Raw genomic sequence first — 22516 nt, 5'->3', positions numbered from 1 at the left:
TGCTGTCCAGGAAAAAAAAAATCAACAGAAGTGTTAAAATCAAGCTGGAGGCAGACCCTCTACTCCCAAAAAACCTCCTGAGAACCTGTCAATCAGGACATTGCGTCCTCCGGTGTGTCAGCATGCCCTGAAGTGTAGACGGGTTGTTTTTGGAGCAGAGAAAGTGCGCCCAGCTCATTTTATTGCTTCCCTACAATTCAGGCTTCTCCCACTCGCCACGGACGTCTGTTGCTCTTTCCACTGCCTCAGAACTGAAATAATGCAAAAAAAAAATCACAAAAGACTACCAAATCTGGTCTGGTCGGGATGCTTTTTTTATATATAAATAATAATTAAAAAAATAAAAAACTAACAGAAAAACAAAGAAAACCCAAACATCCCAGTCTTTTTTTTTTGGAAGTCTTTCCCTTTTTCCAAACCCTTTACAGCATGCAGCTTTATTTTCTTCGAATAATCTTTATCACCATCATCATCATCATCATTATTTATTATTAATATTATTCTGTACACATCGCAATGTGTACCTATTATACTGCAAAGGATAACTGCAAAAAAATAGAATCTAAAAAAATAAAACCACCAACAACAAAAAAAAAAAAGTGCATCTAAATGGCTCCGCAGAAAAGTTCCACGCACATCGGTGCCGTAACGTGGCTCGTCCGCGCCGATCCGCGGTCCCAGGCTTCTTCCCAGGAAGGGCGAGGGTTGGAAAAGGAGAAAATCTTGGCTTCATTTGGCAAGGAGGCCCTTCCTCCTCGGAGACTCCCCTTCCTCTGTCCGTGTCATCCATGGGGTGTTTGTGTAAATGCCCCTCCTGTCCCCGCCGTTCCAAACAAACCAGTCTTCAGACAAGTCCGTCCGAAAAGGATCGGGAACGAAACGGGAAAGGTAGCGCCGCTCGACCGCCCCCCCGGCTGTCTGGTTAGGAAAATCCCAAAAGGAAAAAAAAAAAAAAGAAGAATCCTGGTAGGGAGAGAGAGAAAAAACAAACAAAAGGACGCATTACAAACGAAGGCCTTTGTCTTGAGATAAACTGCAAGTTCCCCTGCAGTACTCCGAGACCTACGAGCTCATGCGTGCTACTAGGCTCGGATCGGGCGAGGAAGACCGACGGAAGGGAAGATGGCGGAAGGCCAGCGAAATGCCTTCCTCTGCACACTTGCAGGGGCTCTCCTGACAGACGTGCGGCTCTGTGGCAGGTGTCTGAGGCTCTGCCGGCTCGAGGCTAGGAGTGCTGGGATGTTGCAGGCTGCTCCTTAAGAGTCTTGGGAGGGCACAGAAGCAAGACTGGGCTGACTGGCCTACCGTAGGACCCCTGTGGGGCAGGAATCCCCCCCCCTACCCCCATCCTCCCAGCTCAACCTCATCCCTCAGGTTTAGCGTCTTGGCGTCTTCCCAACCCCCCCTGGAACTACATGTGAGAGTGCCTGGGTCCCACCCAGGCTGCAGGGAGGTGCATCTAAACCACCTGCTTCTTCCCTCCCCTCAACCAGCCCCCAGGCCAGCCAGCCAGCCCCCCCCCCATCCCCAGGGCAGGGGCTGCCACCCCGCCCACACCGGCGGCGCACGACGTGTGGGGCAACACCTGGCTCCTGCTGACCCTGAGGGCCTGAGGGTACCGGGACGGGTGCCAGTGCGGCACGCTCAATATCTGCCCCTTGCTCAATCGATCACGTTAAGGCCTTTTCTTTCTCTGGGACTGAGGGTGGGAGAGGCGAGTATATGCAGGGGTAGAGCAATGATGTCAACGGATGCAAGGTCTTGTACCTTACTGGAGCAGACATTGTTAAAAAAAAACTTCGGCCCCAGAACGCCCGGTTTAAAATGTTAAGAACCTGCAAGCTCTTCAATTTCCCCCCTTTAAGAAAAAAAACAATATCACTCTCCGGTGCTCCGTACGTAGCTGAGCTCCGAGTCAGTCTCAACGGGATTTAAAATGGATCAGAAGGGCTTTCTGCCCTGCCCTCCTCACTCGCAGCTTAAAAGAAATACAAGCACAGAGAGCTACGGAGCAGCGATTCCTCCCTCCCCCCCCACCAAACATTTTTGATTGTCTGACACTCTGAACATACCTGATTTCAGTCAGTCACTGCAAGAATGTGTGGGAGGCACTGATGACTCATTCTATTGAAACTTATTAATTTTTTTTTTTTTACTTTTGTTTCCCTCTCCTGCTTCTGATTTTCATTATTTTTCATCCCCTGCATGAGAATTGATTTTCCTACGTTCTGTAGCTAGCACAAAGGGAGCTGCACAGCCATCAGATTGCGTTTCAGGAGGTCAGTGTTAAGAGTCCTGGGCTGCAGTGTGTGCACTAGGTCAGCGGTTAGGGTGCAGGGCTGCAGTGTGTTCGGTAGCTTAGTAGTTAAGAGTCCTGAGCTGTAGTGTGTCCAGGAGCTCAGTGCTTAGAGTGCAGAGCTGCACTGGGTTCAGTAGCTCAGTGTTAGAGAGTGTTGGACAGCAGAGATGAAAAACAGGGCGGCAATATCTTTTACCCGCTCAGTGCAGCGCTTTCCTACACATTAAGTGTCTTTCAAAGGAACCTCAGAACCAATGCACCAAGTATTTCAATATGTACGAGGACTGAAATCGCAGAGAATGGTGAAAGGGGCTTTAAAAAAAACTACCAAAGACACAATAGACTATGACGACAAAGGAGTTCAATTAATAAAAAAAGGAGCTTAAAAAAAAAAAAGAAAGATCAACGCTAACTTTTCTTCTCAAGAAGCCCGAGCAGAGCGAGGAAAGACGGGAGAAGCTTGTTAGGATGGCAGGAGCGTTCTTGTGAATGAGTCATCGGCAGACTGGGGGGGCTGATGTACTGACATGAATGAGCAGGTGCCGCTGGAGGGAGGGGGGGGGGGAGGGAAGAGAGGGGGTGAAAACCCTGGAAAGCTGATAACACTGCAGCTCTCTGTCCTCCCACGCTCACACCCACACTCCAGCGCTCAGCAGCCACGAGCCCCCAGAGGAGGGGGAGACGCACCGAGGGATTTCTACACAGATGAAAGCTCCCTAGTCTATCTCCAGCCCCGTTTCATTCGGCTTCAGAGCGTGCCTCTTTCTCTTTCACGCCATTACCTCCATTTGTTTGAGCCGGCACAGCTAAAATACTCCATTGTGGAAATCAAAAACAAAAAGGAGCTGGAGAAGGAGGGCAGAGGGAGGTGACATCTCCCACAGTAAACACTGATTTCACACTCTCTTTCTCTTTACTGGACAGATGTCTCAGGAAGGCGCGTCACATTTCCGAAACAGAAATCGAAACTGTATTGATGGGCAGCCTATCACACCTCTCGGGGGATAATAACAAGGACAGAGTCGAATGCCTTTAGCTACCGCAGGGGTGGGCAATCCTGGTCCCAGGGGGCTGGTGGGTAGGTAGGTTTTCAATCGAACCCGGGTCTTAAGCTCAATCAGCTCATTACTGGCTTCAGAGGACCAATTTAAGCCCTTCTCCCTGCTCTTCCCACGCTGCCGTTTTGAAGAGCCCCAGAACACCTGCAGACGAGCCGATCCTCCCTGCATCAGGACCACACCCCCTCCAGCTGCTGTTCTGCTCAGCACCCCCAGCAGGCTCGCCCTAACACTCACCAATACAGTGCGTGGCTTCGGGTTCGAGGGGCGGGGGGGGCCGGCTCACTGCTGCTTGCAGGTGGACAGCTTGCGGATCTTGCTGCTGGTGGACACGCCCTTCCGGGACGGGTTGGAGGAGGAGCTGGAGCGCCGGTCCGGTTTCGACTTGCTGTTGAGCTGCCCCGCCTCCATGCCATTCACGCACAGGGGCTTCGGGAGGCCCTGGCCCCGGCTCTGCCCGTTCGGCTCTGCCTCCTCTTCCTCGGGCACCTGCCCTGTGGAGAACACAAGCACAGGAGCCGCTGAAGGGCCGAACACAGTATCCGACGGGAGGCAGCCCGTGCCAAACTACAGGAGCCCAGTAGACCAAAGACAACTGCAAGAACCGCACAGCTCGAAGGCACGAAGCATCCTTACAGATTCATTCCACCTGAGATCTGGCTTCAGTGAAGTACCTGCTGGCTTAAAGTAAAGTTTTAAGCCCAATTCATTAGGCCTTGTTAACAGTTTAAAATAACCTGTGAGAGCTCATGGCATACAGGCCTGACACAGGGAGAAATAAACTTTGACAAAAGGCCCAGCACAAAATGGAGCCGACACAAACACCCACGTTGACACCATGAGCCAGGAGCAGGTGCTGTGAACTATATCACAGGAATGGGAGGACTGTAAAGGAACTGGACAATTTCCAGGGCATTTAGGGTTTTAACATAACAGGGCTTTAAAGTTTTTTTTTTAATGCGTTACCGTCTGTGGTAAATTGCAAAGCTAACCAAACATGATCACAGAAAGATCGTAGGGCTTTATCTTTGAAAGCAAAAGTTACATGAAACAAAATTGGTATTTTAAAAAAGATTTAAAGACTTTCAACGAGCTAATTTTCCTGCAGCTCTGTTTTCCAAGAGCTTCATCCCATTCAGCATGGCGGGGGAGCCGGAGCCTATCCCGGCAAGCAACAGGTGCAAGGCAGGATACACTCTGGACAGGATGCCAGTCCACCGCAGGGCACACAGACACGCACACACACCAGGGCCGGTCCTCCCAGAACCCATTCAACCTACTGGCATGTCTTTGGACTGTGGAAACCACAGGGGGAGAACATACAAACTCCACACAGACCGCACCCCAGGGATTGACCCTAGGGCCCCCAGCGTCGCCCCAGACTCCTTTACCAAGAGGGGGGGAGGGGAAAAAAAATCAAGATCAGAGAGACTGACAGCCGTGATGTCTCCTCACGCTTGCAAAGTGAGAATGGAAACCAAGGCCCTCGAGCACTCACACATTTGGAGAAGACATCTTGGGCGAAAACAAGCACAGCGCTTGTTTGTGGAGCGGAGCTAAAAATAGATTAGCGGCGGGGAACCCAGTTTTTGCATGCAGGACGATTTCTTTAAGGGAAGATTCCTCAGAAGCTAACTGGAAGGGAGAAAACTACACAACCTGGTACAAGACACCCCCCCCCTTTCCCAGGTGACGCCCAGATCACAGTGCCTTTACACAGGAGAAACCAGCAGCTCTCCATCACTGAAAACCCAACCGACCGACGACTCAAGCAGGGCAGGGGGTGGCAGGTCACCCAACATTGGGCCCCACTGCTCGGCCGTTTCTCCCTGGTGGAGAGCTGACCCAGCAGCTAGCTGTGGGATCAGAATAAGGCCACCAACTCGGATCTCGGTTACATAAAACAGGGGCTCCCAGCCCTGATCCCGGAGGCCCCCCCACACCTGCTGGTCTTTCTTCCTCAACTGACTTAATCACAGGATTAATCTGAACTGTCTGCAGAGGGTTTTTCTTATAGCACTATTCAGCACCCGCAAAGAAGCTTGCACAAATGAGATTTACTATAATCGTACTACAATAAAGATCAATACAACTAAAAGCTAAAGCATGGGTATAGAAGGAGGGCAGCCTGCACCACGAGCAGCAATATCCTGATTCCTCCTCAAGAGCGGAATACAGGCATTTAAAGAAACGAAGGGACCCCCACAGACAGCATTTGAACATTTTGGGGCACAACAAAAAAGCACAAAGGTGGAAGGAGATTTTTAGCATGACACCAGAAGTCGCAGGAGTGATCAGAGGATCTGGATTCAAAGACTTCTTGAGAACTTACGAAGTCAGAGCAGCCTATTCGCACTTCACCGCGCGAGCCAAGCGTGCGCTAATTTCCACCCCTTGAGCTCGTTTAAGATAAAACCAAACTAAATCAGTCAGAGGAGGTGACTCACTTCCATTCCCCCCTCAGGAGAGACCTCCGAACAGTAAGGCAGGTCACCACCCCACACCCCTCACTGCAGACAACGGGGTCGCAGGGGAAAAAAAACAACACTCATTCGCTAATCGAATGCGGAAAGAAAATGAAAATGAAAGCAGAAGGGGGTTGGGGGGGGGGATCGTGAAGAGGGAGAAAGAGAAAAAAGGCTAAATGCAGAGTGGAGAGAGTGGAAAGCACTGAAAAGCACAGTGCAGCCCAGCCGCACTGACTGCAAGATGAGTCACATGGTCGTCAAGGCAACATTAACACCATCCAGCTTAAATTGCTCATTTTCAAAACGCTTTGGAGTGAGCAGAGGACATTCGACTCGATGGGGTTTTGTGAAGCGCTGGGGTGGGAGTATAAAAGAGTCGATCATTTGGAGATGTGAAGCAAGCACAGAAAAAGAGCAACGTTTGGCCAGAAACTTGACTGGTGGTGGCTGATGTAGGGGTGGGGGGTGGTGGGGCAGACAGTGGGGCAGTCCCATCCACTCGCATGAGGAAGACGCTGGTTTCCCTTCATCCTGAGGAAGCTGAGCGTGTGAGGAGCTGCCAGTGGAACGATCAGCTTCTGTCGCAGCCTTTGAACCCACATTTTGATCTCGCAGGCACACACGAGCAAGCAACTACCCCACTTTTAGGGCACTCAAAAGACTTATCGCACCCAATTCTAACATGGGGCAGCGGACAGGCAGAGAAAGAGCCACACTCCTCAACGCGACGGTGGATTATATCGCAAGCCGCTGAGCTGCTGAACAATGCTCACTGATGCACCGGGCCATTAACACTCTTTCTCGTGTTTTTTATCCGCAAAAGAAAAAAAACAGAACAGTTTTCATTGTTTCAGCAATCTGCATTTCAATGCGCTGTGGTTTTTCAAAAAAAATCTTTTAAATTATTAATTTTGTGCTAATTCAGCAGAGCAAAGGGGGAGGATGGGCTGGGCATGGGGAAGCGTAAGGGCTTATGGTCTGGTTTTTGGAGTTGCATGCTGGGACCGCTGTCAGAACACAACTGCTTCCCTCCTCCCACTCACGCAAGCTTTGAGGCCGATGCATTCAGTCTTTTTTTTTGTGGAAAATGCATTATGATTCATCTTGAGCGATGTAGTTTTTCACGCCCAGCAGAAACGATCTAAAGCTCATCTTCCTACACAAAGAGGTGCCACCAGTATATAAAAGACGTTACTAACTCGAACAGAGCCTGCGCCCTTGGCTGGCGGCTTTTAGGCCCCATCTTCATAATAAACTGCGATCATCGCTGGAATATAACGGCTTTCGAAAGGAGGGAAACAAAATGAATCACAGTACTTCAACGTTTAGTCTTCACTGCAATGCTTTGGCTGCAAATCCCTTACAAACATAAAAAATAAATTTCCATACTCTGACAATGTGACAGGTATAGGAGACAAACTGTTCACATTTAGAGATTAAGGAAAATATGCTTAAAGCAACTGTGACTATAACAGCAATAGCTCATTTAGTGCTTTTGCTTCCCTGAGGACAGGAACTTAAAATTAATTTCCTGTCAAGACAGATCACACTGATTGACCACAAACATGCCGCCGACAAAGACATCAGGTCTCCCTTTGTCTTCATCAAAGCAATTAAAAACTTCTGTGTGTCCATCACAGGAGGATGGGAGCAGTACTGTAAAATAAATAAATAAAATAAGGGGAATTTGATTTCCCGTTCCACATAAACAGGATTCCGGTAAAACGTGTTTAGCTGTGATTAATTTCTACACATAACGCAGCCAGACAAATGGCTTAATAAAAACTCTGCAAAGCGCGGGTTGGGCAAAGAACAGGAGAGATTAATTAAATTAAAGAGATTTTGCTTTCCTATAAATTATAGGTGTGCATGCAAGCCTTCCATTGCAGTTTAGTAAGCAAGGCTGAGATCAAAGACACCAGCTTTAATTTTCAGGCTCAGTAGTGCTTGAAGTCCATCCATCTGAAATCCAGTGGCTCATTGTAGCCTCCTGAGAGGCTCAATCAGTGAAGAGATTGTTTTTCCTTACATGAAAAATATCGCTGTAGTTTTTTTTCTTCTAGGAGCAACAACTATTTAAAAAGGTGACAGCTTCCTGCAACAAGAGGGATGTTGCTTGCAGCCAGTTCCCCAGGTCTTCCTACTCCGGCCAAGTGCTTCCAACTAGCTCAGCCTACAAATTGGGAGCAACTCCAACGACACTTCAGTGCAAGAGCATCGTTGCATCTATGAAAAGCAGAGGAGGCTATTCATCTCATGTTGGTTTGGTAGCTAGAAGCGTAATGGTTTGACACCAAATGTCAGTGCACAAAGAAAAGTTACACTTGTTCTTAGTCTTAAAAACTAAAACTGTCGTAACTCACAGATGTACCCTCAATCTTGTTTCTTTTACAGCATTTTGAATACCTGCATCATTGTCCCCTCAATCACCTCTTTCAAGAGTGCAGAGATTCAGTGTAACTGGTGTAGTCTGGTGTTCTGGGTACTTTTCTTTGAGCTCTTTAATCCTACAGCCATTAAGAGAACGATCCCCTTAAGTACAAAGCAATGATAATTTTACATGCTGACAGACTGTGATCATTTAGATCCTAACTTAAAAATATCTCCTGATCAAAATGTATTACGACCTATCATCCACATGGAATCAATAAATTCCACTGTTGCCTACAGGAAAAAACAGAATGACCAGAATGAAAACTACAGATGTGAGTGCCTTCTAATTAACTAGTGACGTGTCTATCCTGGGCACATCCTGCAGTGATGCACTGCTCCTTATTTCAGAGAACAAAATTTATTTGTTCTGGCGATTTGGATTTAGAAGAGTTAAGCAGAGCTTGCAGACAAGCCCTGGCTATATGTAGTAATCACACTCATAATGCTTACTGTTTTGATCTGCACACACACAAAAAACAAATCAACGTCTGGCTTGCTCCCAGTATCTTTTTTTTATAAAGGAAAATCCTAAAGGAAGGGTGAAAACAACTCATAAGAGGTTGCAGAGATGTGTGCATGCCAAGAGCAGGGTCAATTTACTGTAGCTGCAACACTTCGCTGAAACCAAGCCAGCCTGAACCAGTTAGAACAGGTGGAAGGAAAAAGCAAGAGCAGTCACATTGCATTTCTCTGAGAAATCCAGCTACGCTTCCCTGTAAAATATGCACTGCAGGTCTGCTCCCCTCGGATTTCAATTCTCTCACAACTCCACTCCACCAACTCCTCCAAGCTCTGACCTTACATGATCAATCTACTTGATGGAGGCATTTTTTATGCCTTCCGCCCGGGCCGGTGAGTCACTGGCAGGCGGTGCGTGCCCACAGACTGATGCAATCGGAGCCAACCCGATCAACTCCACCTCGGGAACCCAGAGAGCCGGCCTGGGTTTAGTTAAGAGGTAGGTTCTATTATGGAATGACCACGTCATCCTCGGAACAGTGGTAGAGGGATAACGAGAGACCCCCAGCTCGTGAATCCTGAACCAAAAACAGAAGTGTGATGAAGCTCTTCTGTTCAGGGGCCGCGATGGGACTGAGGTTGCATTATCTTTAGTTACAAGCGAAATTGACAGACTTTGGCAATTATTTTAACCCTTTCCTTCCCCGTACTCTCCTGCCTTAACAATGCACTACATTTTTTTCCACCAGAATGTCCTGGGCATTGTGCTTAAGGGTCTTACACAGGAACAGAAAGTATGATGAACACATCCCCTGAATACCAAGAATACCTGTCCAAAAAAAACCAACCCTTACTATGGATCAGAAATAGTGCTTTTCCACGTACTACACTTTAGATATACTCCTGTTTTTTTGCTCCCTCTTTTAATTACATGCTTTGGAAACTTGCAAGGCTTGCTCAGAACCTCTGCACAGAGCAATCAATACAAACACAGGCAGCTGGTTTTCAAGTGCAATGCTAAATTACACCCAATCAACGTCATTTAACTGTTCCAAGACAAATCAATCCCTATTATCTTAATAATCGGTTCACGTAGTGCTTGTGGTTACTGTTGTTGGCATTGTCTTACCTCACTCTAAAATAGAAAAAGAAGGACTTCCAAAGGCTTCAATGTGGGTTTTTAAGATCACGGCACTGTAATTGAATTTTCTCCTGCTTATTTACTTGAGCTGGCAGGATGACTATCACTAGTATAAACACTTGAAATCTACTTGCACGGCATGGATGTTACTATTCAAATTCACAGAGATAACCAAACAAAACATGATACTTTCATTACTGATTTTTTAATGCACAATAGGGACCCTTTAAGAACTACTTCTAGAATAAACAATGGGAAGAACTTGAACTCTCTGCACAGTTCTCCATGTGCCACTCGTCGACTCCCTGTTCCTCTTCCGTCACTGGACTAATCTCTCTGGCACTTGCCTGGTCCTTCGGTCCTGACCTAAAGCATGCACCTCAAACCTGGAAGCAGAGAAGAGACATTGCTTTTCGTTGGCAAAGGCCCAGCTGGAGCAGTCCAAAAGTGGGGGACCTATCCCAATCACTACAGCAAGGACAGAGGCTAGATTGTCCAGTAGTTACTGGTACAACAAATTACTGGCCACAGGGTGCTCCCCTGTTCAAACCCTGGCTGTGCCACCAAAGCATGTTACTAAACCTTCTTGAGCTCCATCCTTCACTGCAACGCAAGATCAAGGGCCCTGCTGCCAGTGACTCCACAGCCACAGTTGCTGATGCCGTGTTTTGAAATGCCTGCTCTGAACAGAAGTATCGACAAGATCATTTAGAACAGGTTATGAGCAACTCCATGCAGGTCAGAGATTATATACTAGCTCCTTGAACCAACTTCCCTGCCTGTGCTGAGCCTACTCAGATAGGCTCTCTTTTGATCCGAGCTCTCAATGAACAGGACTGAAAAATCTTCAAAACCTGGGTACTGGCTCCTTCCTTCCAGAAGACTATCGACAACATTGCTCAGTATGTACATACAGCTACAACACAAATACTCATGGATATTAAATGCAATTCTGGGATCTGTTTCCCTTTTTTCTTATCTTTTCTTTTTTCTGTGGGTGGGGGGGAGTCAACTTCCCTGGCTCAGACTGAACTTCAGTTTCACGGCCATGAAAGTTCTCTCTTACTCGCTAAAACCCAAAGAAAGTTACCTGATGATTTACAGGGCTGCTTTATATACACTGTATAGGGCATTGAATAAAAAAAACCCAGCTTTTAATGAATTCAGACTTTGCCTCTGTGAAGACATGTTTAATGAATGTTCTCCAGCATAAAACACACATGAATGCACAAGGTATTTGGCATAAGTAGACTGAGCAAAGCACCCGAGACCTAGACAGCTAAGGCCTTGAGAATTCACCCCGAAAGACAGCGAAGTCCGTGAAGGATCGGAAGTCAGGGAAACGGAACTAGAATAGAATATGTATGGAATTATTTGAATTTTCCCATTTCTTAACCATTTTAGATTCAACTGAGAATCCAAGAGGTTAAAGAGCTGTAATTCTGTCATGAACAGGGCTGTGCAAAATCAGTCTACAAAAGTCAGAAGCCTAAAGGTTTTGCAGATGTGCACAACGGAGAGACCAAGAAGAGATTTATTAGTTTTTTAGAAGTCCAAAAAATAGACTAGAAGACTGTTCACGTGTCTGGAAATGCCAAAAGATGTCTGCACACTAAAATGCAAGACAGACAAAAATCAATTCATAGAAACATTAAAACATTTTATATTTGTGATGGGAGTTAATGGAAAGATCTATGTGCTGGAATTTTAAAACACCACTTGAACTTGAAAAAAAATTAACACTTCTAATGAATTCAGCTACAATTCTATGTAACCTTTTAAATACAGATTTTTAAATAGAATTCTATATAACCTTTTTGTCTTGGAGATAAACAATGATTCCAAAACAAAGCAACAGAAGAGTTCATTTTTTTTTACTACCAGCATCATTTGCATCTCTAACTAAAAATGCTCTTATTAAAATGACATTTCTATTCACATAACGTCTTCCATGAAACAACTGGTTAAGATCCTCAGATTAATTGGCTAGTACACTCTAAATGAGCAACATGATTTAAACATACTCTTCTCGTTTGCTTGGATTGGAAGTCAGGGAACTGAACTGCCCATTCAAATAGAATGCGCATGGAATTATTTGAAACAAGAATTTTTCTCACTTCTAAATGGTTTAAGATTCAACTGAGTATCCACGTGGTCAAGGGCTGTCATTTTGTCATGAACAGGGTTGAGCAAAATCAGTCCTCAAGTCAGAAACCTGAACTATGTTCAAGCTCCCGGGTGATCTAGAGATCTACATTACAAGGGGCTTCCATGAATGAGCTTCAGTAGGACATAAGGAACAAGTAATAGGTTTATTCCATGCTGAATAAAGAAGAAAGAAAACAACGTTTCGGCCGTGGAGCCTTCTTCAGGTGTGTGGTGTGTGCCCTCTTCAGACACACCTGAAGAAGGCTTCACGGCCGAAACATTGTGTTTTCTTTCAGCATGGAATAAACCTATTACTTGTTCCTTTGCAGCCTACGCATGCTGACGCAGCTCCCCACCTGAACTACTTCAGTAGGACATGACGCATTTAAAAAAAATGTGCAAGGCTTCTCCAATATGGACATTGTAATGCCCACTGATAAGACTTCATATTTTAGCCATGAACTTTCCAGCACTGCACAACTGAGCCCTGCACACACTCGTAGAAAATGTCATTGTGCTTCACAGCGTCTGGTAACGGGTGACACTGGCTTCTCCCTCAATTTATCTTGTTTCCCGTTTTGCCTGTCTGTAGGCGTCCGGAAACCAGCCACAGGATTAATCCATCTAATTGATGACCTCCTCTCACCTCCAGGGAGAGGGGAGATGCACGCACACACAACACACAAAACCCACGGATGCACCACAATCACAGAAAGCAGGAAAACCGAAATGCTACTTGGTTATATGGAGCCCAGGATTTCTTCATTTTAGAGCCAGTTCTGTTAACAGCCACAGCTATTATTAGAACTTAACTGTTTCACCAGTAATGGAGTTTATTCCAACTGCTGTGCAATTATCACTTCAAGTCACAGTTATCAGCAATTCAGCAGATTTTTATTCCCTGACAGCTCAATAGTCATTCTGCAATGCAACCCATCATCACTTTATAGACTGCATGAACAAACAGCAGCTTACAGAAAGCTGAGCATTCCAAAATTACTGCTGAAACATTGTTAAAAACGGGCTTCTCTTCGAGCTCTTCTAAACAGCATGCAACAGCCAATCCAATCTCCTGACACTAGTTTTTTTGAATAACAGCACACCGTTCTGATCAGTGGTATACTGATGACACTATAAGCTTCAGCTCAAGAACGTCTTCTTACATGAATCCCTATATGGCTTGAGTTGCCTTTTCCTTCTTCAGATATGACCGCCGATCTTTCACTGGCCTAGTTCAACATGGTACTACTGGCCCATGTTTCAATTTGCCCAGTGATCAGAATATTCCTTCAGCAACAGAAAGTACTCCAAGTCAGCCTTGTCTGAAGATGTCTTCGAAATGGACATCTTATTTTTGGCAATAAGATACCACCTTTAACTGGATTGTAGGAAACAAAGAAATATATAATCGAGAATGAGGGCAGGAGGAAAGGAATAGAACCGGCAACAGGAATACTGACATGAACTCCTTAAAAAAAAACATACTACTCAATTACTGTACCCGTTCAGCAATTTCGAAAACACAATTTACACAACGCGCACTCTTCCTTCTGCAGACTGGACAGGATGCCAGTTGGGGGGGGGGGGGGGGGGGACTAAAAACTGCACAGCAGCTAAAGGCCAGGGGTGACCCCTGGACACGCCCGCTGGCGACCTCTCACCTGGCACCGTGAAGTCCTGAGTGTAGATGATCTCGTCCTCCCCGTCGAACAGGGCGTCCTCCTCCTCGTCTTCCTCCGTGTAGCCATGAAGGTCCTCCAGGTAGGGCACCACCGTCATGCTGCGCCAATGGTCCTTGGTATCTGGGCTGGGGGGGATGGGCACAGGCGGCTCCGAAGGGGGGTGTTTCTTGCGGACCCAGCTGGAGAAACGGGACACCAGTTCGGATCATAAGCGCAAGCACAGCGCCCAGAGCCCAGATGTTTCACAGTGCCTTTCCCACATTCAGCAAGCTGCTACCGTTATAAATAACTGGCGTCTGTTTGCTTTTTTCACACAATAGCATTTGTTTAGAATGACAAAGAGATCAGATGAGCTATACACGTAGTGCAGTGATCAAAAGCTTGCAGAAAAGCTGTTTTACTCGGCTGCCACCCAAAAATACCATAAATTTCAAGACCAAAGACTATCCAACACATTATCACATCAACAAAAGCTGAAAAAACTTTCTGTAACACTGCAATCTCTTTAATGTTCAAAACATACTTTTTTACTAAAATAAAACAAGCACTTTAACATTTTCCACAATTTGGTCTTGCAATCCTATGAGTGTTACGCAGGAAATCTCTTATGAGCAGCGATGGTAACACTTCAAATCACAACAGCTGATAACTGCATGGCTCACTCTGACAACCTGACTGGGAACAATATCCAAGATGGGTCACACGCACTCCCAAAATAAGTTAAACTAGACATCGTGTGAACAACAGTATGCATCAAAGTTTCACACATTTCAAAAGAGCTTTAAAATTGCAACCTGCTAAAAATCACACTGTTCTTGAATTCATCATGTAAGTGTTACTCTAATCAAGACTTGGTGTCAGTTCTTCCATTGCAGATATAAGGCTGGCATTTGCAAGCTGGCATCAAGTTGGTTGCAGTGCTCGAATATGAATCGCTAACAGACACAAAGCTACACGGTGTAAGACAGAGAAATGTGATTCTTATAGAGGACATGACCTCCAGTCCTGCAACCTCTTTCCAAATAATAGAACACTATAAACAAAATCATACTTGGCAGGAGCCCTAATTTTGCTTTCTGCCCTCGGTCATCTAGGGCTGCCAGCCTCATCGGTTCCCACCTCACCGATGCAATTTCTCATTCACCGAAGGGTCAGATCCCACACTGAGGAAGTGGGATGGATTTCAAAGCGCTTGCCTCCTAATCAGCACCTAGTGCAGAACAGCTGGTACCCCCCCCCCCCCGGAGCTCTGACTTTCTGCTTATGAATATTAAAGAAGACCCTCGCTATTCATCTTAATTCTACCACATGGAGGTATTAACTCCTTCAAGGCCACACGTGAGGAGACCCCGATAACTCCACTCTCGTCCCCACCTCCTCACTTTCCGAGAGTGATAAAAGATATCTTTTGGGAAACAATGCTGTTGTTGTGTGCATGAAGAGCTGTGCACGCAGCACTTCTAATTTAGCTGAGAGGCTGTGCAAGACATAAATCACAACACTTCTGGAGACTGGCCATGAGAAAACAAACGCAGCTAAAAGAAATCAATGGCGTGTATTTTACTGGCCTCGTGAAATTCGGGGTGGAGCGGTGGCTCTGTGGCTAACGATCTGTCCCTGTGACTGGAAGGTTGCCGGTTCAAATCCCGCAGCCGGCAGAGGAATCCTACTCCGTTGGGCCCCTGAGCAAGGCCCTTAACCCCAGCTGCTCCAGGGGTGCTGTATAAATGGCTGACCCTGTGCTCTGACCCCAAGCTTCTCTCCCTGTCTGTGTGTCTGTGTCTCATGGTGAGCAAGCTGGGGTATCCAAAAAGACTAATTCCTAATGCAAGAAATTGTATAGGGCTAATAAAGCAACATTACAACATTATATAAATTCCTTTTCATCGCATTGGCTGTACAACATTTTCCATTTGATGCTGCACAGTCTGACCACACCTTTGGAGGTGTGCTATTTTATGAGCATGGTAGCACAGTGGTGTGCACTGCTGCCTTGCTGGAGCCCTGGGTTCAATTCCGGACCTGGGGGTGCTCTCTGCGTTTATCTAGACTTTGCATTTTCATGTTCTCTCTGTGTTTGCATGGGCTTTCCCTCCCACAGCCCAAAAACATACTGGTAGGTTGTCCGGCTTCGAGGAAAACTGGCCCTGGTGTGAGTGTGTGTGTGTGCCCTGCAATGCCCTGGTGTCTCTTCCTGGATGCACCCTTCCTTGCGCCCACAGTTTGCCAGGATAGACTCCGGTTCCCCCCACAAACCTCAATTGAAGAAGCAGTTAGAAAATGGATGAATGGACTCGGTCTTTGCTGTATGTGGTAGTTTTACAGTAAGGAGCCACATAGAATTCACTGCAGTTTAGAGATCTCCATTCATCTTCAGGGCAAGCCCCGAAGCACAAATCAAGAAGGGTCCTTCTCTTTTGTGCTCTGGACGTTTGTATGAGCCCTTCACTCAGACACCTGGGTTATATGTAACCCAATGGCAGGGTGACTTCTCTTCCTCAGCCTTAAAGTATGCCTAACTACAATACACAGGCTACCAACTATTTATGTAGAAATCTTTGAACACTAAAAAACAACTTGTGTGGCCAGAGGGCTGCAGCTGCAAAATGAGATGTGAAAAACACAGGGTGCACGACTCCAGGACGTCAGGGGCTACAGCGTCTGCAGGTTGTCATTTCTTTCCTGGCCTTAACAGCTCAGTAGAGTTAATCACAATTAACCACTTAAGATTCTTCAGAGGTCTTCAGAAGGCCTATGGCCTGAATAGGTCACATGCATAGAAGCAGCACCTCCCTTTCCTACCACTAGGGGTCACCACTGCTTTAAGCATAATACCATAACCCAGGGGATGTCAGTCCTGGTCCTGGGGGATGTTTTTCAATTTCTGATAAGGAATAGTTAAAAGGAGACTGTAAAGAGTGTTCAAAGTAATACTATTAGGTCAATTCAGGGTTCAGGTCGTTAACTCAGGATTGATAACCCTTGTCCATCCATCCATTTTCTAATCTAATTCTGCTTCTTCCAATCCAGGGTCACAGGGGAGTTGGAGCCTATCCCAGCATGCAATGGGAGCAAGCCAGGGTGCACCCTGGATGGGACACCAGTCCATCATGCAAAGCCATACCATTTAACCTTACAAGTCATTGGACTGTGGGAGGAAACTCACACAAACGCGGGAAGAACATAAAAACTCCAGGAACCCTTGTCATAAAGTAAAATTTAATATAATTTACTGTAGGGTTTATTACAAAGCTGAAGTTTGGATAATATGAGATCAGGCACAACACTCAGGTCACAACTGGCAATCAGGTCCTGATGGACTGAAGGGACCTGCAGTGTTGTGGGGAATGTGCAATGGGAGATGGGGAGGTGACAAATATATCACAGAAAATAGGTTTCGTCGGCCTGTAAGGACTTAAGACTGAAAGACTGCATGCTTGCAGAAAGCATGCTGATATCCTGATTGCAAGTGAGGTATTTAAATTAAGGGCTGTAGTTAAAAACATCAATACAGGTGGCTCCTTGCTCATATAGATCAGAAGTTTCTTTCTTTAAAATGGAGATTCTACACTTTATTTTGAACTCTTCTGGTTTTGAAATCGTATTTCTTCCTACAAAATCATATGAAATGAGCCCCAGTAGTATTCTATAGCCTTACAATACTGTACTTAAAACACTGTGCTTTCTGACAGGGCTTTGTCACGCTCTATAGATTTCTAATAAGTAGTATAAATAAGGCCACAGCATTAAACAGTGTTGTTTATCACACCTGGCGACTAAGATCAAATCACAACAGATGTACAGAAAAGACATTTGCATCTGAACCCACCAACCCAGCAGTCAAGAGGTTTGTACTGTATTTTTATCAGCAGAAGTCTGACAACGCCTGCGAAATGCAAGAAAACATGCATTTTCAACTACTACAACTCAATACAGCAGCTGAACATAGGCGTAGAGGAGTGTTATCATAGGGAGAAACTGAGCTCATTATTCTGCTTAGGATTTCATTAAAAAAAGGCAGGCATGCCAAAAAAGCCTTCTGATATCTCCTCTCCAAACAGCGCCCTTTGTGGGTCAAAAGAGAGAAAACTAAGCAGCTGCAAAGGCTTATTGGTAAAAAAAATCTGCAGCAACAACCATAAAAAGGCACTGGTCAAATAAGCCCTCATTTCTCTGGCTAAAGGAAACAGATGAAGAGGACTGGCTGAACTAATAGCATTTACAAGCAGGGCAACAAAACCTGGGTTTCTCATTAGCAGTCATCTGTTTCATGGAGGCACAGCCAGGGACGTGCGCAGCCGCCCCCAGACCAGAGAGAACAGCTCCAGACCCCAGGGCCGGGGCTCCAGTCACAAAGCACAGAGAGGGCTACCTTGATGAGGCAGCAGGCAGGCACCGCTCATGACTGGAAAGCCATGCAAGTCGAACGAGGGGCTGCAGGTCAGCAGCACCCACTCGGGGAGAAGAGTGGGCGAGAGAGATCGGCCTGTCAGAGCTAATGAACTCCTCCGGGGCTCATCACAAGACAGCTGGCCAGGGAGAAACACGCACGGAAAATGTGCGACAGGGGCCATGCTTCAAAACCTCTGAATACAGAAAACCAGAAAGGCACAGGGACCCGATAAAACAAGGAAGCATTACAGTAAGAGCTGGCAGACAATTCCCCATTGATGCTTGTCATGGTTGGCACCCATACAGGCTCTAAAATACCTGCATATAACCCAGCTTCATTCAAAAAAGGCTGGACAAGATCCTCATATTGATTACCTATTAATAACCAAATGACCCAGGTGGGCCAAACGGCTTCCTCTCTTATAGTCTCTTTGCAGGTCCCTGCATCCTTTTCAATGGATCAATGTGGAAACACAGTGGACTAACCCTGAACCACCTTTAAGCCTCGATCAAACATCTAAAAAAAAACAACAACATTTTAATGATTTCTCATTTGATCAGATTAGTGAGATCTGCACCCGCAAGGATGTCCACGATGAAGGATTTGCAGGAACTTCATGAAGTGTGAAAAATAAGGTAAATAAATTAATGATTAATATGAGCCAACTGCAGCTTTGCAGCTCATAGTCATGAATATAACTTCAGAACAGTTACTAAATTAGGCTCAAATGGACCTTTTTTTAAACGCCGTTAACACATTTTTATTAAATGAAAGGAAGGGGGTGTTCTTGGGGGTCACGTGTAACTGTTAGGGGTACGCTATCCTTTTCATCTAAAGGGCAACGATCCCCAAGCAGCCCAGCAAAGCTGCTGCTCCTTAAGGAAAGTCACCTTAGGAGCCGAGTAATTAAAATTGCATGCGTTCCAGCATGATGTCTCCACCAATTTCAAATCCCCTTAATGTTAATATTTATACAGAGCTGGGTAATTAATTTAAAAGTCTGGCTGCCCTTTTGCAAGTTTAAATATTTATACGGGCATTTTGTATTTATTTTTATGTTTGTTGTGTGTGTGTGGTGACACTGATGAAAGACCAGAGACATCAGGTAATCTGAGCTGGAAAATTCCACCCTTCAAGTGATCAGTGTCGAGCTTCACAGCACAGAGAAGGGGGAGGGGGGACCAAGAGACTTTAACAAGGAAGGATCTTGAATGAGACAGCAAAAGGCTTAATTAGAAAGCTGATCTAATAAGATAAAATCAATTTCCAAGCAGGCCCAATATCGGGCATCCAAAGATGTTTTCATGCGTCTTGTGCTAGTGCACACAGCTGGATACAGGGGTCAGAGGTCACACGCAGTGGCATCAGGCTGAGAAGCCAAACCTACTGCACCTGACCTGCATTTCAAGCGCTTGACCTCAGGAAGTAAAAGTAATTTTTCTGTGCCAATTAGCCATTAACTATTCTGCAATCTATATGACAGGCATATGCCATCCCAAATCAATAATAATAATTGCTTACATTTATGTAGCGCTTTTCTGGACACTCCACTCAAAGCGCTTTACAGGTAATGGGGATCCCCTCCACACCCACCAGTGTGCAGCCCCACCTGGATGATGCGACGGCAGCCATAGTGCGCCAGAACGCTCCCCACACATCAGCTCTCAGTGGGGAGGAGAGCAGAGTGATGAAGCCACGTCATAGATGGGGATTATTAGGAGGCCATGATTGATAAGGGCCAATCGGAAATTTGGCCAGGACGCCAGGGGTACACCCCTACTCTTTTCGAGAAACGCCCTGGGATTTTTAATGACCACAGAGAGTCAGGACCTTGGCTTTACGTCTCATCCAAAGGATGGCGCCTGTTTACGGTATAGTGCCCCCCCGTCACTATACTGGGGCATTAGGACCCACACAGACTGCAGGGTGCTGCTGGCCCTCTAACACCTCTTCCAGCAGCAACCTTAGTTTTTTCCCCAAGAGGTTTCCCATCCAGGTACTGACCAGGCTCACACCTGCTGAGCTTCAATGGGTTGCCAGTTATGAGTTGCAGGGTGATATGGCTGCTGGCAAATTACGGAGTGACATCTTTTTAAGGTCATTTTGCTGTGAGGGCAACATTATAGTGCGACAGTAAGCACTACTGCTACTCAGCCCTTTGGCTCACTGCTGAAGGACAACTTCTGTGTGGAGTCTGCATGTCCGTCCCATCCACCCCACATTTATGTGGGTTTTCTGCAGGCGCTCCACTTTCCTCACCCTTTCCAAGAACAAGCAGACGTGGTCAATGCATCTCTCTGTACTGGATCTTGTGCTGGAGCGCACATGCGCGCGCGTGGGCACGCCCCTCGATGGACAGGTGTGCTGGGCGCAGGGTGCAGCCCTGACTTGTGCTCTCTGCAGGCAGCCATGAGTCCTGTCAGGGATGAGACTGTTCTGACATGACTGGATGTACTGCCGTTATTTCTTCTTCCCTCCCTCCTCAACCCAGGCAATTTTATTATATAGGTTTCTGCAATGCTGGGTAAGCATTTGAACGTAAAAAAAAACTGCTTTCATAGGACATTTGGTATCAAACCCTACCGGATGGGCAAACCCAAGGATTTACTTTTTTCCAGGCTAACAAGCCTCTGTTCATCACAAGTCAAACACTTATTAATAATGCAACAGCCCATTAAAATGACTTGGAATAAGAACAAAAGAGAATCAGGTTTCATCCCCCCTAATTCAGTATTGCCTGCACGCCTCACAACACCTCAGGAAGAGGAAGCAAAACCCAAGTCTAAAAGGGTTTCAGCCTCCCACAGCAGCAGGATGAGGGAAAGAGGGATTTCTTTCCCCCCCAGCCCTTCCCTCTGCAGCGGAGAGGGGAGCGAGGTGATCAGACCAGCGCACGCCTCTGCTTCGGTCATTTGTTACCACGGCAACCGCAGCCCGTGTTTCCCGAGAAACACCGGTCCTTGTGCAGCGGAGACACTTAACAGGCTGTGTAAAAAAAAAAAATCCTGGGGCTTTAAAATTTTTTAAAACCAGAAATTTCGGAGCCTTTTTCGAAATGCTTTGCATTAACTCGTCTTGGAAATCCCCGTTATCTTTCACGTTGTCGTGAAAGAATATTTAACAAGATTTGATGATGGCTTAACATCTTCAAGGCAATTTGTGCACTTTTGTTGGAAGTGTGTTCATTATGTGTCTACAGAATCCATTTAAACCCACTGCAGCCTTTTGAAAAAAGCACAATTACCTTTCAATTCAAAACACCTTAAATATGAAATTACCCATAATAATTGGGCTTTAAAATCCTTATCCTCAGTTTTTTTTGCTGCAGCCATTAATGTTTAAATGTTAGTCTCCCATGTGTACTTCTAAACTCCAAATACAAACACACAAAACACTGTGTCCACATGAAAGCAGCTTGAAATGCTAATCTGGCAGCCACTGGGGACGTCATTAATTTCATTCTGAATAGAGCACCAAGCCCATCATTTAACAGTGCTTTCCAAGCGCAGAAAGAATCAGTTTGGTTTATTTTACAGTTTAACCGTCTGCTTGTCTTCAAGTGAGCCTTCAAAGACGAGACAAAGAAGAGGAAAAAGCTTTGCGAACTTTGGAAAAAAACGGAGATCTTTTGACATTCCCGACAAGAAGAAATGATAACCTCACAGTCTGAAGACCAGAGCACACTGCAGGAGGAGTGACTCTGCTCTCCCTGACAACAAGTCATGCCCACTGATGCCCAGAAAGAGTGAGGGGAGGGGAGACATGTTTCCATGTCTCAGCCGTAACCCATTCACCAGTTCGTGCACAGCCCACATAAGGAAACCTGGGCACAACTAATATTTAATAATAATTGCTTACACTTAAATAGCGCTTTTCTGGACACTCCACTCAAAGCGCTTTACAGGCAATGGGGACTCCCCTTCAACACCACCAGTGTGCAGCCCCACCTGGATGATGCGACAGCAGCCTTAGCGCGCCAGAACGCTCACCACACATCAGTTATCAGTGGGGAGGAGAACAGAGTGATGAAGCCAGTTCAGAGATGGGGATTATTAGGAGGCCATGACTGGTAAGGGCCAATGGGAAATTTGGCCAGGACGGCGGGGTTACACCCCTACTCTTTTTGAGAAACACCCTTGGATTTTAAATGACCACAGAGAGTCAGGACCTCAGTTTTACGACTCATCTGAAGGACGGCGCCTGTTTACAGTATAGTGTCCCCGTCACTATACTGGCACATTAAGACTCACAGACTGCAGGGTGAGCGCCCCCTGCTGGCCCCACTAACACCTCTTCCAGCAGCAACCTAGTTTTTCCTGGGAGGTCTCCCATCCAGGTACTGACCAGGCTCACACCCGCTTCGCTTCAGTGGGTTGCCAGTTGTGAGCTGCAGAGTGATATGGGTGCTGGCCACTTCTTATGAATAACTCCCTTC

General features: G+C 46.1%; 1 protein-coding gene across 1 annotated transcript in view; it reads right to left on the bottom strand.

Moving 5' to 3' along the window:
* Positions 1–468: 468 nt before the first annotated feature.
* stk11 (serine/threonine kinase 11) overlaps positions 469–22516 on the bottom strand; it is a 44183-nt gene continuing 22135 nt past the window's right edge. The window contains exons 9-11 of the mRNA XM_088907789.1: positions 13668–13867; positions 3595–3851; positions 469–963 (exon numbers count right to left, since the gene is read on the bottom strand). Coding sequence (XP_088763915.1) covers positions 3640–3851; positions 13668–13867 — 412 coding nt within the window. The 3' untranslated portion in view covers positions 469–963; positions 3595–3639. The remainder of the gene's footprint in view (positions 964–3594; positions 3852–13667; positions 13868–22516) is intronic.

The sequence above is a fragment of the Atractosteus spatula genome, chromosome 28 (genome assembly GCF_055471065.1).
Source record: "Atractosteus spatula isolate fAtrSpa1 chromosome 28, fAtrSpa1.hap1, whole genome shotgun sequence".
Classification (NCBI taxonomy): domain Eukaryota; kingdom Metazoa; phylum Chordata; class Actinopteri; order Semionotiformes; family Lepisosteidae; genus Atractosteus; species Atractosteus spatula.
This window is presented reverse-complemented; position numbering and strand designations above follow the sequence as displayed.